We start from the raw sequence: 19,332 nt of genomic DNA on the forward strand, positions 1-19,332 counted from the left end.
AACAAAAATACAAATATCTGATACATTGAAGAAAAGAACAGAAACCATTTGATTGAATGACCATTTACACTATGATTCTCATTCTCTTACAGTAAACAAACCAAACAAGAAAAAATAAGTATGTAAAAGTATATCAGACACTCAAACTTGGAATACCGTACTTTTAATTTTAAACATATATACCATATATTTATATATATGTGTGTATAAATGCTATATGACAGAGCTACTCAACTGGCGGACCGCGGACCGAATCCGGACCTTCCTAGTATTAAATTTGGACTGCAGCTGCTTCTTGATTTCAAATGCATCGTTACTCATTAATTCATAATCGTAATGCATTTTTCGCTTAATAAACCACTGAGGTATAAATTGTCATAGGTTTTTCAGATCATCGATTGTTTACCGCACTAGTATTGGCTAATCAGCAAGATGTCAGTGATGGCGTTCAAACTGAAGTTTTAGCGGTCGCTTGGATACATTTTCCACCGATTTTTATAAATGGTGGTAAACATTAGCTTGTTTTTTGTCAGTAGTTAAGTGTATTTTCAAAATTTGAAAAAAGATCAATAACCCGACTTTGCAAAATAGTATACTCTTACTTTTTAGAAACAAGATACAAATATTTGGCAGAAACGAAAAAATTTAATTTCTCAGACTAACGATTCACAAATAACTGTACTATTGGTCACGATGTCGACTAATGAATCATTTTGCTGGAATCTTTGTGAACGATGTGGTTTTTCATAATCTTGCCTGGAAAAAATCGTTCTTCTCCGCAACTAATATATATATTCCAAGTTTTCAGTCTCGAAGATAATTCAAAACGCTAGAAAGTTTTGAATATATGTATTTTTAAGGGGGCTATATGAACGAATATTTCAGATATTTTTAGCTAAGTCGGTGCTTAGCTACACCATTGAAGTCTTGTCATACTGGCAACGAAGCGCGATATCGAACATTGCTCTTGTACTTTAAGATATTTTTTTGGAATGGCCGAACCCTTGACGTGTTCGGGGTGCGGTTGCAAAAATAATTAATCCGTTTATATTTTCGATAACAGTGTACATTGATACCTCGGTAGTCGAACGACTCGATACTCTTAACAATTCGGCAGTCGACAAAAAAAATCTAGTAAAAAATGTTGCGGTACTCGAACTGAAATTCTGTGCTCGGACACCCTAGCTCTCCCCGTAGAGTGAGATGACATCACCCGAATCTCGGTTGCCTCTTGATTATAGTAGTTTTGAGCAGCTATTGACTGTTTGCGTAATTAGGACACCACCACAAGGAAGAAACGCAGCGCTGATTCTACTAATGATTCCATTCACAGTCTATTTTGAAGAGTTTTCCCATCGTTGGACACGGGAACACGATAAAACACAAATTAGTTGTTAGGGTGGAAGTTACAAAGATCAATAGAAAATTGGTAAACTTTTCAACTGACACTTTTTGATTTTCTTCATTGCAGTATAATGGAATGCACAAAATTAACAGAACCAAATGAGTTTATAAGAACGCATGACAATACGTGTCAACGGCATAGCATAAGGAGCTCAATACTCTCTGAGTGAGCAAGTGAATAGAGACAAAAAATTGTTTGGTCCGACTGTAACATGAAAATGTCGATTGACACCAACATGATTGTTTACGGAGTGTTTTATAAAATTCAATAAGTTTTCTTCCATTTTGTGATGTTTGAGTCGATGCCGCATTGCTGAAGTTCATTAGATGTTGTAAGTTTCGTAAGCTGATTCCACTTGTGTTTGCTTAGTTGTCGCAGAAAAAGCTTGTTCGTAGCCGGCAGTTTCTTGTAGCACGTTCGAATATGATGGTTGAGAAACTGGGTCGTTGGGAGAAGTTGCTGTTTAATTGAACAAAAAGTTCTTTTACCAACCATAGCAGAAATATCAATTATATTTGAAATATTGACGAATAGATGGCTCAAAGTGAGACACCTATTTAAATGATTTCCAATAATTTCCTTTTATCACTTAAGAGCAAATGAAAAAATAATGCGTAATATCACGTTTGTATGACTTCAACGATACAAAAAATATTAGACCCATCTTTTTCATATTTTAGTAGTCTGGGATAATAAGAATGACTCCTAAGAAGGCATTTTCTCGTGTTCTTCCAAATTCACTCAATTTTATGTTCAAATATTTTTGCATTGATGATGAAAGGAAAGCTGGTGAATGTCATATGTACTTGCTAAATGTTCAGAATATTCTATAGGTGGACAAAAAATAATATTTTATGCGTGATAGGAAGATTTTCGAATCACACTACCTTTTTCTCGTATAGTTTCGTAATTATGTTCTTTCGCTTCTGCATTTTTCTTCAACTTCTTTATCTGCATCATCTGTTTGTATATTATTAAAGCAAAGACTACGCAGAAGATCAAAGGAATAATGAAACCGATCACAAAGCTGACAATGTTGAACTCGAACGATTTCTTTTCTATAAAATTATATAATTTTAACAAAAACTTAAATATTAGAGATTTCTCAAATATTAGGGAAAGTCCTATATATTTCATTGAGTGTTTCCCAAGTTTTCCTATGTTTTAAGGAAATGAACAGTTTAGTGTCTCACGTCAACTGGTTACTGTCATAATCGTTCGATTGGAATATTATAAAGTCCTCGGAACATAATCAGTTAGTATTCAATTACCTTTTCTCTTGAACTATTACCTGAAACTTGATTCTGATTTAGGTTTCGGCCGAAATCATACATCAACAAATTAACACGGTTCTCTAATATCGAACCTTTAATAAAAAAAAAATGCCAATATATTTATCCTATGCCCTATGGTATTTTCACGCTTTTTGCTCTGTAAATACAAGCACTGTAACTTGATTTGCAAAATCTATGCAATTTATTTAAGATAATGCACCAACCACTCTCCATGAATTTTATATGAATGCTTGAATTCTCATGATTACTTCCAATTGAGTAGAGCAAATGCAAATGTAAATATTTGTGATTATAATAATTGAATTTATACCCGTTGGATTTCCTATACAAGAACTTTTGTCAGGCCAAAGGCAACTAAATATTTTCATAGATGCCGAATAATTACGATTTTGTTTAGGTTGAAATGAATACACGTACCCTGGTTCGTTTTTCCATAATTGCATAACCTTATTTGTTTTGGGTCTCGTTTCCGCTAGTATCGCCTATTTACGCAAAGGATAAACCTATATAATATATATTTTTTATTTGTTGCTTTCCTCTCCTGGAATCTATTCTATTTGTACTATTTCTACCCTTCGAAAAGGGCTTGTGACCATGTTTTCAGAATAAAAGAGAAATTTTAAAAATAACTCACTCAATAGAATTAACGGACTCGCTAGCAAGCAAATATCATTTTCACAAGGCGTTGTTGACACGACGAATACACTACAGAAAGAAATGTGAAATAACTTATTAATTACGGTTTGAGATAAAAATAGTTTAAACAGCAGCGCGTTCGTTATGCACATCTTGTGTCAAACATTGGTATTTTGACTCTTGTATCGTCGAATAAAAAACTAGCATACCTGTAAGATTTTTCTCTGTTAAGTTTCCGATTCTGTCCTACAAATATTGCATTCTCTCCGACATTTCTCCGCCGCCTTCTCTTCTTAGACAAGGCATCGATTGTTTGAGTGACGTTACAAGATGATTTCGAACCATCGCCAAGATTGATGACTTTTTTATCGCCAGTAAATCTGCCACGATGATAGAATGGTTAAAAAGGAGAAAAATAAAAGCAGGTGCTAGAAGTTAGAAGTAATAATTTAGCGGAGACGGGGTCTGTTACATGTGAAATTGTGAGATCAAACCATATCTCTGTATAGGTAATTAATGTTTCATTTCACGGGAATTCTAGTCTGTAAGTCATCAGCAATTTTCAATCTGTAAACTTATTTGATTACTGTCCATGATTATCATATAATAACAGTCATATGTGCTGCGTTTACGGCGTACCTGTAAACTGGAAACGCTACGGCGATATATTCTGTTGTTGAGCTCTGTGCCTTGATCAAATCCTCCATCCTAAAATTTGTGTTTTCGTCAGACCATCCATCATTTACGATGATAAATAAACAGCTAAATGTAATGAAAATATTTAGAAAATAAACAAGAGAGCAATGTAAAATTATACTGACACGAAGGTCAAATGACTAATATTATCACCGCATTACCAGCAAATTTCCAGCCAAATATTAACAGTATTGTGCTGAAAGTGATATTATTTGTACCGAAAGTTGTGTAAAAGTGCTTACGTAAATTATAAATAATAGAAAAATTTGGGCACAATTATCAGGCACGAATGACCCAGAGAAAATTGGAAGAAAAAAATAAAATTTATAGCCTTTGAGGGTCCATTTTTAACTGCAGAAAATTAAAAAAATCACTTTGTCCGTGATTTTCAGAAAAAAGCCAAAAAAAAAAATTACTCATATTTGTTGCGCAAAAATGTAAACAACTCAACTGATTTTTTGCTGAAGTGTACTTTCTGCAGTCAGGACGTGTCAATAGCAACAATAATGTTTACTGGGCACAGCGTCTCTTAATGAAGTATTACAGAGTCCGTTGCACTTGGTAGAGCGCACGGCATGGGTAATCGTTTCCAAAATGTGGCATAATCGGTCCGTATTGGTTTGAAGACGAAAAAGAAAGGGCTTTAACGGTGAATATGAAAAGTTACGCGATGGTGCACAAGGAGTTGTGGATATCACTCAGAATCTTAGACGATGTAGAGATATTGACCGAGATAACAATGGTTCTAGCATTACGAGGCGACCTTCCACACATCAAATCACACCCCTGGCTGACTGAGAGAGCGATTTAGAGAAGTCTGATCAGCAATCAGCAGTGGCATCGAGTGACCACCTCATTCATTGGACTTGAACGCCCCATATTTTTATTTGTAAGAGTATTTGAAGGAAAAATGTGTATCAGAACAAACCTCAAACAATTGACCTAAATAATTTACTTCATTTTCATAGAAGTAATTGAGAAATTTATGGGTCTGTTTTTCGGGTAACTCCGTATATACATAAAAACTGGCTAATTGTATACTGCGATGGAGCAATTGTAATTTTACATCACAATACAAACCTCAGTAAACCGTTGATTTCATCGGGTTTAGTCACGATTATTTTGCGCATCCCGTTACTGTCGGTGGTGTCATCAGAAGAGATTGGTTTCGCAATTTCTTTCGGAGCTGTTAAAGAAAAATTCGGAGCTGTTAAAGAATATTTTTTTACGAAATCGGTTAAGTATATATAATACCAATAATTTAAAATAAAATAATATACCAATTTGTACAAATCAATTTCGTTTTGACGTAACGCATTGACGGTGCATGTAATTTTCGACTGTTTTCATTGGGGATAGTCAAATCATCAAAATGGTTAAAATGAATTAAAACATGTATTGTATTACGATACAAAGGACACTATATTTGACATGAACTATACAAAATACAGCAAAATAACATTTATTTTTAAATTTTATATCAACGAGCATTTTGATTCGTTTGATGATAACTGGTCAGTGATGACGTTTTTGCATGTCAACTCTGGCATTTCAAAGACAAATGATAATAGTAATAGATAATGATTCAATAGTCATATACAAACCTGCTAATATTATGACTATAATTCTGAATGTTTTCTTTATAAAAAGAACATATACGAGTGTAGGTTGTCCCAAGGCGGTTTGTAAGAAACAAATATTATCTGAACCTTTGAACCGACAATAAACTGCGGCCTAATAACATTGATATTTCCCATTGAAATAATAAAGATCGAAAGTCGCGTAAAATTGCCATTACAAGATCAAACAGTCATTAATAGCTCGAGTACATATGGTTTGAATTCGGTGCAAAACTTCTATAAATTAAATATTTCAATCACAAAGATAATATCGTTGGATATATTCCAGTACATAATGAGCTTTTGGCGCAAAGTTTGTAAAAAGCAGCAAACAGAAGACCTACACTGCACATTTGCTACCAATTTTCACCAGAGTGAAAGAGAAAAAGCCGACCAGAGACGGAAAAATATTTATCAGTGATAAACTAACACTAAAAGTAAGTTGAAACAGACTGGAAATTCATTTAACCCCACCCATTACATAAATTTGCTGTTCAGAAAACAGTCGGTCAAGCGGGTTGTCAAAATGGAAGCGCTTTTAATACAGATCAATGAAATATGGCCAAAATGCAACTTTATGCGATAATAAATGTTGAACAAGTTGAAATTATGGCTAGTCGTAACTCAAGTACAAGCACTGACGTTGAAATCAGATTAATAGGTTACGCATGTATAGATAAGAACTGAGAGTTATGTCTTCTTTATATATATTCATTGATATAAATTAATAACCAAGAATTTCCTGTAGGAACGCAAATAGAGCTACCGTGGTGTACATTTTTCGCTATGTTTCCATGTCCCATATCGTCACAGTAATACCAAAATTGCGTAAGTCATGAAAAACTTCTTCAAGATATTATTATGTCATTAGGAGTAAATATTCTCCCATGGTTCAATTGTTTAGCCGTATTTGAAGCTATTCGTATGACGCCATAATGGCGCACTGTGACTTGTAAGAAATGTACCCACGATTTGGGGGCATACGCAACTTTGCAACTTGACTATATCTATCAGTCCTGAAACCAAAACATTCGTAAAATGTATGTAATTTATAGTATCTACGATGTCTAATCCCCAAACATATTTATCTGTTTTAATATCAATATTTTTCATTGTTTGAAATATCTATTTTATCAATATGACGTGCTCTGCACATACACCGAAAATAAGACTTCCCATAAATATTAAACATAAACAATAAAATAGCAATGCATCCTTTAATTAGAGACCAACCAATATGAAATGGACTGAGAAAGTGGATATCACGAGTGTCCACCTTCCAGTGGTATAGCGTAAATTCAAATTTCAAGCGCTAATCTAGAATCTATAATGCAAAAACTTGAAAAACGCTTTGCCGATGGTTGTTTCGCCCTTGTGAAGTCGCAATAGTCTTATATTTATACAATAATAATTCAGTATGACGGTACAATTGCAACAATGTGCATGCTACATAAATCTCCCTTTTTATGTGTTTTGGAATCCCTGGGATAAAATCCAAGTTAATAGATAGGTGAGCAGCATCGCATGAATAACTATATAAAAATCTGAAAACCGCCAAAGACTGACTTACGCAATTTGGATATTAGCATGGCGATATTTGTTTTTGATTTGATAACTAGTAACTTCATTGATACGTGAATATAATTTTCAAATGAGTTTTTGCTATCTGTTTCCAAAATATTGATAAATTATAAAAAACCTGCTGGTTTTCCAACACAATATCCGGTCGCATTCACTGCCTCGCTCAGCCCTGCACATCCGATAACTTGTATTGACACTGTGCAGTTTCTGTTGGGTACCGAAGTAAAAGTTTGCGGTATCGATATGTTGAATGAGTCAATAAGGGGAGACTTTATATTCGATCTTGTTGCAATTGTTGTGCAATATCTCGTGACCTGAGAAATATATAGATAATTAAAATATATATTCAATGGAACAGTAACAAGGAAAACTTTATTGGGCAAGTATGTAGTCGTAGCCGAGGTTTCCAATGAGTGAGTATGTAACCACTGTGTTTTGGATTACTCGTGGCGCTAAACCAAATGTGATTTTAACCACAGTTTTATCTAAGGCATTCAAACTTTAATTTTGACGGACGAAAAACTTAAAACATTTGTATGTTCTGCCATATCTATTTTAATATGGGTAAACCTCATCCCAACTCTAAAATTGAAGAGACATAAAAAAATCATTGCCATTTTATTCGGGACAAGTTTACCCGGACCTATAGCCCTTTTTTTATTTATTGCCAATTTGTCCAAAGAGTTTGTCTACAAGCACTCAATACTGCTTTAAGCGTTTTAGCAGGGTTAATTAAAAAATTTCTCAACATTTTACATAAACCTAGCTTAGAAGGGGCAATTTGACAATCCTGCCTGAGTGATCCTTTCCCTATTTCTCTAATTATTATGTACGTCACGTACTTTCAAACCTGTAACTGTTTCTGGTTTTTCATTATTCTTCCAAATCCATTGAATGGAACAGTTAGTTGATAGAGTTGCAGATAACACAGGTTCGGATATTCCACTTGTACTTGCAGTTTTGTTGTCTGAGTATTCATAGCCACACATGCTTTCGGACACACAAGCCTCGACCTTATACACATAAACATATTGGTATTATGTATTTTTCTCGAGAAACTTTTCCACACGACACGTTAAATTTAAAAATCTAAACACCAACATACCGTTACAAAATATTCTGTTGAGGCCTCCAGTCCAATAAGTTCCATATGTTGAGGCGTGATTGATGTAGGAACCGATGAATTCCAATAAACCTCTTTTTTGGTAGTCAAATTTCGTGCTGAGATTCTAAAATGAAGCGAAGTAGATTGTCGGTATATGTAAGTCCTACTAAATGAACAGACATTGTAGCTGTCGATGGTTAGCTATAACGAAATATTTATATATCCACCAAAAGTATATTCATACATTTATTATCTCAGTCATAATTTGGTATTAGATATGGTATCAGCTAAATTACATCGTAGCTTTATCTCTCAGCCATCGACATATTTATATCGACATGTACAACGAACAATCTATTATATATCTGCTTCATTGGCACTTGTTTAACGTGTTATTGATGTAGTTTTTTGTACCTGTGAATAACTCCGATAGCATTTTTGTTGGGTATCCATGTCACGATCAAACTTTGATTGCATGACGAATTGGTGACCGACGTGATTGATGGATTTCCTTCCACTAAAAGACCGAAATGGATTTCAGTAATATTTACTGTGCAATTTACGAATGCGATGATATTTGATCCAAAAATAATAGGAATGATATAATTTAATTGCGAAATAGCAAGTTACTGCTGTCGCCTTCAAGCTTTCTGACAACGGCCCCATAGCAACCCGATATAGGAAGTAACACACAGAGAAAGGACCTGTCTATACGAATTAATTTATATCTCCCCTTGCCATCGCCGAAATACAAATATGGTAAATGGGCAATCCGCGACACAAAAGGGATATTTGATCAAATTATTAGTAAAATGATATTTTTGTCCGATATTACCTGATATATATCAAGTATATATAATGACTTGTAGGCTACATTTTTATTGTAAACGAAGTTTACCTGTAACGTTGTAGTCAATACCACTATAAGCATCTGTTATTTTACAGATGTATGTAGCAATATCGGAAATTGATGCATTCTCTATATGTAATATTGAATCATTTCTTTTGATTTGTTGATAAATTCCATATTGTTTGGGCATATTCTTGACAGGACTAAAGTTTCGGTACCATTGTACCTTCATATCCGTGCATGAATCTCTCAGTCTGCACACTATTTTTTTATCATTTGAGCTAGCATCGATGGAAATGGCATCTGCAAACAATAGATAGGTATTGTGATGAGTAAACAACATTTTAATAATGGTACTCAGATAGAACGAGATCATAGTTATACTAAGAACAAATATATATTTATATCGGACTGTACGATTTAAAAATCATGGTAATCGTCTTCGAAGTTGACCCGGATCACTGATTTTTATTGAAATTCAATTTATTCCTATAATATTTGTGAAGTTATTGTTACGGACTTTCAACTGATGACACAGTACATTTTTGGCACAAAGAAGAAAGCTACAATCGATGTGATTCGTTACTAAAATTAACAGAAAGACTTCGCAATATAAGTAGATGCCAGACTATTTCTAAAAATCCGCTCCATTAAACAACGTCTTTTTATAATGAGAAAAAAATTTGAAACCAAAACTATTGCCCGCAATAAATTGAAAACTGACAAAAACTATTTTCATTTGATATGGTGGCCCATCGTTGTCACGCGGATAATTAAAAAAAAAATAAAATAAAAAATGAAAAACTTAAAATAAAAGTAAAATAAAAAAAATACTTGTGAAAAAACATAAAAAAAAATGAAAAATAAATAAAAATAAAATGCAAAAAAAAAAATAAAAAAAAAAACAAAAATAAAATAGAAACGGAATAAAAAAAAGCAAAAAAAATTAAAAAAAATAAAAGTGAATAAAAAGAAAATAAAAAGGTTGACAACGATGGGCCGCCTCGTGGCCTATCGTTGTCACGCGTTTTTATTTTGAGAAAATTTGCTTCGGCTTGGGACCAACGTTGTCATTCATAATCCTACGCGCACAAGCGGTGTTCCCTGGGTTTCTAACTACTATATTCAATAAATTTAATATGCAAATGTTTTATAAATTCTCCATGATACAAGTTCACTTAGAAGTATTATATATATTCAAAATAAAGATAAGAGAATATGGAATTGAATACGAAAATTCGAGAAATTTGTTTTTACATGTAGAAGGCAATTGAATTGGAGAATGCTGCTAAATGCTCAGTTGTCCGGACACTCGTGCGATACCGATACCGTCTGATCGTACCCCGTACCCAGCATACACTCATGAAACGAGTGCGAGATACGGATAGTCTAGTAGAATATGGAGAATCGAGGAATGGATTGAAATAAATGGTTGAGCCCACGCAATTCATCATTCGTCTGGATCGGTACGTTACGGCTGTACGGTATGCCATACGGTACCGTATGCACATGCCGTCATGCACGTTCCATTGAAATCAGGTCTAACTAACCATAATCGCCGTCCAGCCTCGTGGTTGTACGATCAGACAGTAGTGGTTTAGAGCCGACCAATGAGCATATATACAAAGAGTGGAATTTTCCGAATATTTGCTCATTAATCCATTGTGCCCTGCATTTTTACGTCGTCCAGCTAAATGGTTCGTTGCATTTGAAGAAAGCACATCCGTTCGCTGCAGAAATCCCTTGTTTCAGCTGGGCCGAGTGCGAAATTGGCCGTATTGAGGCTTTTAATTTTTCGATTCTTGTTCCATTTTGGGTTTCGAAGTATGGTACGTTGAAAGCATACTAACTATAAGCATATGCATATTGGGAATACATATATATTAGGCAGAAAACGTAGTTACAGAACAGAATATGAATTAGTCGCCACGTGGGGTGCGGTTATTGCTGTATTTATTCATTGATATAACATGGGACTTACATATTTATCCAGGGGGAGAGGAAAGCGAGAGCCTAATAAATGCCGAACCGCTGCCTCTCCAAATAGCTCTGTGCGCCATATGAACCCCCAGGCTGCCTGGACTTTGTGAGCTATTCGTTTACTTATTAAAATAACTGATTTTAACTATAAATTACTCTGGGATAACTTGCCATTGAAATTTAAAATTTGCCATTTTCATGTCTTGTGAATTTACACAAAAAAGTTTCTTTTTTATTTTATTATTTAGAGTACATTTTGTTATCAAATATGATTTTGACATGTATATTATTTCATTTTAACGATCCTTCATATAGTCATATATATAGATACTGTTGATTTGGATGCAATTATACTTTGGTAATCAATAGTGAGATATAGAATTTGAACAAGGGTCGCAGCCAGGATTTTTCCAACGGGGTGGGGGGCATACGGTAAAATTAAAACAGTGCGCCAAAAGCTCAATTCACGGCGGCGTGAGGCGTGTAATAAATTAAAAACAATGCGTCCTTCAAAGCGAAATTCCACAGTCACGTGTAGCTCGCCTCTGTTTTCTTGACGGTGTTTGGTGAATATATACAAAAACACGCTTGCGTGTAGCGCCGATCGAATCATGAAATGTGGAAATTTTGCTTAGAATTTAATGCTAACTTGGAATTTAATGCTTAATGCTTGATTTTTTATTGTCATTCATTGATTATTTACATGCGCCGTGATTAGTGGTGGGCAAAGCGTATTTTTTATATAAAATTATTCGAATATTTTAACGAACATCGGCGAAGATGTTAAAGACAACTATTGAGGAATGTATTCACAACAAAAATTAATTTTATTCTGATTTTTATCTTCTGTGTTGGATTTGTATCACAGTTACGGTGGTTAAGACCAGTGGTGAAATTTAGCCCGTTCTATAGAACTGTCTCACGGAATTTAATGAGATCAGCGAATCGGTCAGCATTACTAAAAAAACATGTAACAGAACCGGCCGAAAACTATGACTTTTGTGATGGAACCAGCTGACAAAAAATTTGAATTCCACCACTCGTTACGAGTTACGAATTATGTAAAGAGGGACGTGGGGCTTTGTATTCATTGATATAGGATGGGGTTAACATATTTACTCATGTGGAGAGGAAAGCCGATTCCCTGCTATTCTTCTAATTTTTGTCTTAGTTCTTATTGTCAAGATATCCCAGACTGCCAGAGTGATTTGAAATCGGATAGCCTTGGGTCTTTGTATGGAGCGCCTTATAAACTATGATTGCGAGAAGCTGTGGTTCGCCACATATTTAGGACTTCTTATCCCTTTCCTTTCCCATGGATAAATATGTACCTAAATCCCATGCTATAATCAGAAATAACCGCACTTGACTTCATATTCTGTGCTATAGCTAATAGATATGCATTCCCAATAAGCATATGCTTATAGTTGGTATGCTTTCAACGTACCATACTTCGAAACCCAAAACCGAACACAAATCGAAAAATTAAAAGCCTCAATACGGCCAATTTCGCAACCGGCGCGGCCGAAGCAAGGGATTTTTGCAGCGAGCGATATGCTTTCTCCATATGCAACGAAACATTTAGCTGGACGACGTAAAAATGCAAGGCACAATGGATTAATGAGCAAATATTTGGAAGTTTCCACTCATTGTATATATGCTCATTGAGCCGACGGACGAGTCTAGCTAGGCTACTTTATGCACACAGTCCTTTTTTATTAATTCAAGTCTGTGCTAGTTGAGTAGCATGCGCCAATTCAATTACCTTCTACACGTAAAAACAAATTTCCCGAATTTTCGTCCTCAATTCTATATTTTTTTAATTTTACGCGTGACAACGATGGGCCACCATAGTTTTGCTAGGTAGAATAGTTAAATCTGTTCTAGTTTATTTACTTATTCCCAATGTCTCAGTTATATTTTTAGTGAAAGAATTGCCGCCATCGCATGTTATTTATCGGTAACTTTAATTTGAAATTTCAAGACTTTTGCAGGTATTCTGTTCGTATTCTATTGGTCATGGTATCGTATTTGTTATCGGTTCGTCTCAAATAAAAATATGTTTATCAGACAAGTTGCGAGAGGAAGAACATAAACAAACTAATTTATGTCGTGTGTTGCATTTTTACAAAAAGCCGACGATCTCGAGACTAGCTCTTCAGGTGCCACATTGGTTTGTGTATTGGTCTCAATCTCAGTGGTCTCAATTTAATGCAAACAGCGATTGCAGGATATATATTTAAAAGATTCGACTGTGAGCGCGGAAAATATTCTTTCTAGTATAACTAGTACAGTTGAAACTTTTTTGGGGTTTCTCATCTTTGAGAGGCCTGAACGCAAAGTCGGGACTTTCTCGACCCTGGTTATCTCACAATTGTCGTGTATTGAAATACTGCTTTCAATTTTGGGAATCATTTCTAAAAACGAAACCGACCTTCTTCTACGGCTATACCTGATAGTCTTGCGTTGCTACTTTAAACAACGATATTTTTGCTTCGTTATCACGCAATTTATCGCATTTTTTGTCATGGTTTAGATTTGAAAATATGAAATAATAACCTGATTGACAAATGTAAAATAATTGATCATAGCAGGGGCTGTCAACCCATTGGTAACTGTGTCTTCCAATCAACAAACAATTTTCCTTACCACCATAATTGTTCGGCTGACCGGGTTTCCTTTAATAAATAAATGTATTTATCAATAAACTTATATGTTCAATATCAGATTCCGGGTAGATTTAATTTGTAGTGACTATGTATGTAATTGAGCTGGTTGTTACTCACAACGTATATGAAATGCTTACGTTATATTTGAAAACTCTTATATACAAATTTTATATAATTGATATAGGATAAGATAGAAAACACCAAATTGTTGATTTATTATTATTTCAGAACCAACCAGTTTTGATATCCTTTTTTTCCTCTCATTATTACGTCAGTACCATCCTGCCATTTCCAATCTCCTTCGGTAGCTCTGTCGTTACCACCAATGAAGTAGGAATTAATTGATCCAACGATTCTGGAGTTTTTAAACAATAATAAATTTTAACCTAATGAGATAAATAATAGCCCAACTGCTTCCTTACTTGTTTTCTAATTTCAACAAACACTCAGAGTTTCGCATCAAAAAACGAATTAAGCTATTCAATTAGTAGATTCATTGCCTATGTTGAATAGGCAAGTAATAGGTTTATACAGTTTTACTCAGTGTTGGGAAGACTCGTCTCCATAGACTTTATTAGAGTGACAAGCCAAAATTAACTCAACTTGGTCGTCTTACTTCGAGAAAAAAAATTACAATTGACATATAATGTGACACGTTTTGTTGCATCACGCTTTTCTTAATAGGACACTGGATGAAGCCAAGATTAAAACATTTCATAAATGGGAATCACTAATCCGAGTTTTCAGCTTGTTTTCCATAATATTCATTTTCGAAAATAATTGTTTGCATGCATATGTCTTTCAGCATATGTCTTGTATAATTTAGTCTACTCGTGACTAGCAATAAAATAGGAATATTATCGTCAAAACAGCCGTTTTGTTACTATAATTCAGTCGCAGGCCGTAGGGTGCCGACCTCTGCGTTAGACCCTAGTCATCTACCGGTAATTAAAATGCCTCAAACTAGACTAGACAATTTGGAGTTTTTAGAATTAAAAGTTATTCCGTGCACAAGTTAACACGCCAATTACTGTTGTTAAAAATCAAAAATGCTGGTTTGTTGCATCAATAAATTGGCTGTGATTCTGGCTTGTAATACCTCGAAATTGATTCAAAAATCAAGTTATTGGGCTTGGCTTGCACCCAATACCATTTTTTATAAACTCACTCAAAAGTTGCATTGATGACATCAGTCATTTTTTGATTATCAACTTTTGCCAAATATCCTCCCAGTGATTCACAGGCAGCTTTTGCTTCTTCGTAATTCTTCCGGCTATCATTGAAAAAAGTCAGTTCATACTGATCCACACATTTTGCTGTCCATGGAACTATATAGAAAAAATTTGAGAATAACATTTGGCAACAATGTAATTATTAAAATACTAATCGATCGATTAAAAACGTAAAAATGCTAGTGATATTACTCAAGAATAGTGAGATAGTAATGGGAATTACCGATGGAATCGGTAAAAACCTGCAGAATAACAATTTTTCCGTAATAATTTTTTATGAGAAAATTAGTTTGCTTAGCGCAAAAAAATAATGTTCTTTTACTTCAAATTTGTGAAATAGTATGTTATCTTATTTTTTTCGCTGTTGATCAATATCACTATAGGATCAATGTCAATACTATGTTGATAAAATAATCTTACTTTGTGCGTTTGAGACTCCAAGTTTTATTGACATAATGATACAGAGTAATAATATTCCAAACGCGTGCATTTTCCCTGCATTTAAATATTTTCATTCGAATTTCCAAATACAGCTTTTTAGGTTCAATATTGAAGACTTTCCTAGTTCCGATGCACAGTGCTATCCGAGTTCTTAATTATGGAATTGTTGAAACTATGCTATCCAAATGGTATTTAAAATATGTATCCTTTCTTAAGTGAATCAATGACAAGAGTAAATTCAAAATCTCGTATCGGTTTATCTTAGTATTAAATACCAATTCTTTAAAACAGCAGAAAAAACAATTCAAAAGTTCTTGTTGCCGCTCAGTCCAAAATATTAGTTAGTTTTAATGTCGGTATAGAAATGCAATAATCAATGAAAATGATTTTAAGTTGTTCTATTTTTAAGTAAGCTTTCGTGTTCCTGTTTCTACACGAATATGTGAAAATACTCATAGGTTTCACATTGAGCCGTCGTAAGATAGCTAAAAGACGCATATATATGTCCACTAATTCAAATCTTTTTATTTGAGCTGAAGCGTTCGGTGCTCGTCGGCATGTGCGTCAACACGTGTGCTCCCACGAAATAATAACAGTGTAAAGGTAGATATATAAGAACATGACATGGCCATGACTACAATTCAAAAGATAATTGATAAAGTGATATCGAAATTGAAGAAAATGACATATCTGCAATTTTTCATCTCAATTCACTTTTATAAGTTCTTACAGTAATAGGTATCGTTCAACCCCGTTGCTTTGAAGCATTATTACGCAGTTCACGAATCAACTATACCTGCAACCGCTTTCACATTTCACTTTTATTATGCGCACATAACTTTGTTCAGGATGCCAGCACATCAACGTAACATTAAACTTATGATACCTACTAATTGGCGCTATCATATGTTGCAAGACAATACCAACTTTCTTTAGCCCGGTCAGAAGTAATAGTCAGGCTGGCTCATGTATTTTCACACCATTGATGATGCTCAGGATACGTAGGCAGGATTACTAAAAATACCAAAAGAATGTTGCTCTTTCTATGACTCCGGTAAGGTTAAGCTATGTGACTTTCCCACGCGCCCATCATGTAGTGAAACGTCGCTTAGGCATGCATTGAAAATGCACATACAGGGTTTGTATTAACAAATTTGTGCTACCGAATATTTTTCCCCGTGCAATAATTGGTTATAGTATTTTTGAACACAAAGTGGAAATAGATTCATCATATGAAATATGAAATGTTTTGCCAAAATTTTTGCCTTTCTCCGCAACTAATGGGCTAATTGTCCGTACTCGAATATTGAAAAAGTCGCCACAATTTTGACCAACGTTGTTGTTGTTTTGTTTCATTATAATTCATAAAAACACTTTTTTGACAGTTGAACTTCTTGTAGATATATTCGTGCATTTTTTATTATTATTAAGATTATAATTAATATATTGCATATATGAATAATTCAAAATATTGCCGAAACGGATATGATAACAGTCTTATTATTAACTCAAGCTTGGACGAAAGGCGTTATTACTTTTGTAGCGAAAGCATAGGAAATAATTGAAATATAAGAAGGGCAATAAGCTATCATGGCTGGTAAATCAAATAGGGTTGGACAATGCATTATAGCAGCAATGAACTCTTGAACCAAATTCAAATTTATGGCGAACGTGATCACATTTTGATATTGTGAATTAATTTATCTTTGCCAGCGATCTTGAAAATTTGATATAAAACAGTAAATAAAAGTCTTGATGTATGTATAGTGCAGAGTGGTCCAAATACAGGCCGCGGACCACTTGTGGCCTGTAGCTTCATTATCTGTGGCCCGCGTCGCATTGGCAGAGTATCAAAAAATCGCATCTGGTGTTGTTTCGTCAGAAAATTCTTTTGGCATATAGTTACATCACTAATGTCACTAAATTAACTAATGTTATGGCTAGGGTTACCACATTTTTGTGACTTCAAAGCGGGGCCTCAACTCATGGGTACATGGGTATATGACACCACAACGTGACTTTCGCCGTTTTGTGGACAGACTCGGTCGGTGTTAGGATACTTGATTTGACGCATTTGAATGACGGTTGAAAAAATAACTTATTGAAATCTTAATAAAATGATTCAAGCATTCTAGAAATCACATTTGAACAAAAATATATAAAATACACTTATATAGTTTTACACGCAAGAAATTGACTACATTTGTAACGTCAGCGATTTCGCATTAAAAAAATCATTCATAAGATGAATCGCATCTCCAGCTACGTTTTATCTCATTCACCTCGACAACAGACGGAACACGGAATCTTACGAATTACACATTGCTGTGAAACCCCTTTCTAATCTGCCTCGTCAAAATGTTAATAAAGTAGAATTATCTACTTAAATAAACCCTAGCTGCAAATTTAAAAAATAATTTGAAACAGGCGACACGGCTAGCAAGCTAGATAAGATATCTGTGTGGTAAATAATGTGAGGTATTGAAGTTCGCCTTGAAACAGCTATTTGCTGACATCTCTGTCGCCAGCCTAAGATGTAACATGCTCTAAGCGTGTCTGAATGGCTATTGCTGTTTCTACGCTTAATTGTTTTCGCTTAGAGCATATTTGCATGGAAATGTTATATTGTTCATTTATTTATACTGTTAGATTTTTAGAACGAATTCGTTCATACGTTCGTGACAGAGATTACAAAAAAAAAAATACAAATACGCGATACATTGAAGAAAAGTAAAGAAATCATTTGATTAAATGATCACTTACACTATGATTCCCATCCTTATATAGTAAACAAATTAAACAAGTAAAAATAACAAAAAATATGTCAAACACTCAAACTTTGAAAATACCTTCAATTTTAATCACATATATGTGTATAAATACTATAGAATATTAGAAATTAAAGTTTCATGTCGTAACAAGAAGTTGAAAGTTAAAACAATTTTTTTTATATCTTCATCTTTTTCATGTTTATTCTTTATTATGTACACCAGCGGTTCTAAAACTTCTTTCGTATTTTGACGCTCTCCAAAAAATTTTCTCAAATTGCGACTCCCCATAAAAAACGTCTTAATACCTTTCAATGAAAAACCTTTTTGACAATAAGTTTCATTTACATGCACAAACAAAACTTGACGGAAGTTAGTGAAATCACATTTAAATTGATGGGTGTACTTGCTTATTTTTACAATTGTCATTAAACCTTGGTGTGAATTGTGAGAGCCGAACGCATTTCCTATTTAACATTTATACTCCCGAGGTACATTTTAAGGCCCACTTACATGATCAAGTAGTTTGAGCTTCTCTAGTGTCAGCTATTGACGGTTTGTGAAATTTGGACAGACACACCAGCACTAGGATGAAGCGCAGCGCTGATTATACTCACATTCCATATGTAGTTAACTTTTAGGAATATTTTCTTACAATTAGATACGGGAATACAATAAAACACAAATAAGTTTTTGGGGTAGAAGTTACAACCATCAATAAAAAATTGGTAAACTGAAAATTTAACTGACGCTTATGGATTTTCTTTATTGCAGTATAATGGAATGTACAGAATTACCAGAACTAAATAAGTCATTTATAATATTGTAAGACAACACGTGTTCACGGCATAGTATAAGGAGTTCAATACACTCTGAGTGAGCAAGTAAATAGAGACCAATAAATTCTTGGTCCGAGTGTAACATAGAAATGTCGATCGACACCAACATGTTTTCTTCCATTTTATGATGTTCGAGTACATACTTCATAGCTGAAGTTCATTAGATGTTGTAAGTTTCGTAAGCTGATTCCACTTGTGTTTGCTTAGTTGTCGCAC

At 34.3% G+C, this 19,332-nt stretch overlaps 1 protein-coding gene across 1 annotated transcript; it reads right to left on the reverse strand.

Annotated features, from left to right (window-relative positions):
• Window positions 1-888: 888 nt before the first annotated feature.
• On the reverse strand, window positions 889-15,751 carry LOC120334844 (uncharacterized). Its single transcript, XM_078112581.1, has 15 exons — window positions 15,489-15,751; window positions 15,005-15,164; window positions 14,072-14,191; window positions 13,727-13,845; window positions 9,236-9,490; window positions 8,752-8,854; window positions 8,338-8,461; window positions 8,075-8,245; window positions 7,351-7,546; window positions 5,113-5,218; window positions 3,976-4,098; window positions 3,546-3,716; window positions 3,335-3,405; window positions 2,293-2,463; window positions 889-1,864 (listed from the first exon to the last, which is right to left on the reverse strand). Exons 1-15 carry the CDS (start codon window positions 15,556-15,558, stop codon window positions 1,728-1,730), a joined length of 2,097 nt encoding a protein of 698 aa, XP_077968707.1. The 5' UTR covers window positions 15,559-15,751; the 3' UTR covers window positions 889-1,727.
• Between the last annotated feature and the right edge of the window lie 3,581 nt (window positions 15,752-19,332).

The sequence above is a fragment of the Styela clava genome, chromosome 1, assembly GCF_964204865.1.
Source record: "Styela clava chromosome 1, kaStyClav1.hap1.2, whole genome shotgun sequence".
In the NCBI taxonomy this organism is placed as follows: Eukaryota; Metazoa; Chordata; class Ascidiacea; order Stolidobranchia; family Styelidae; genus Styela; species Styela clava.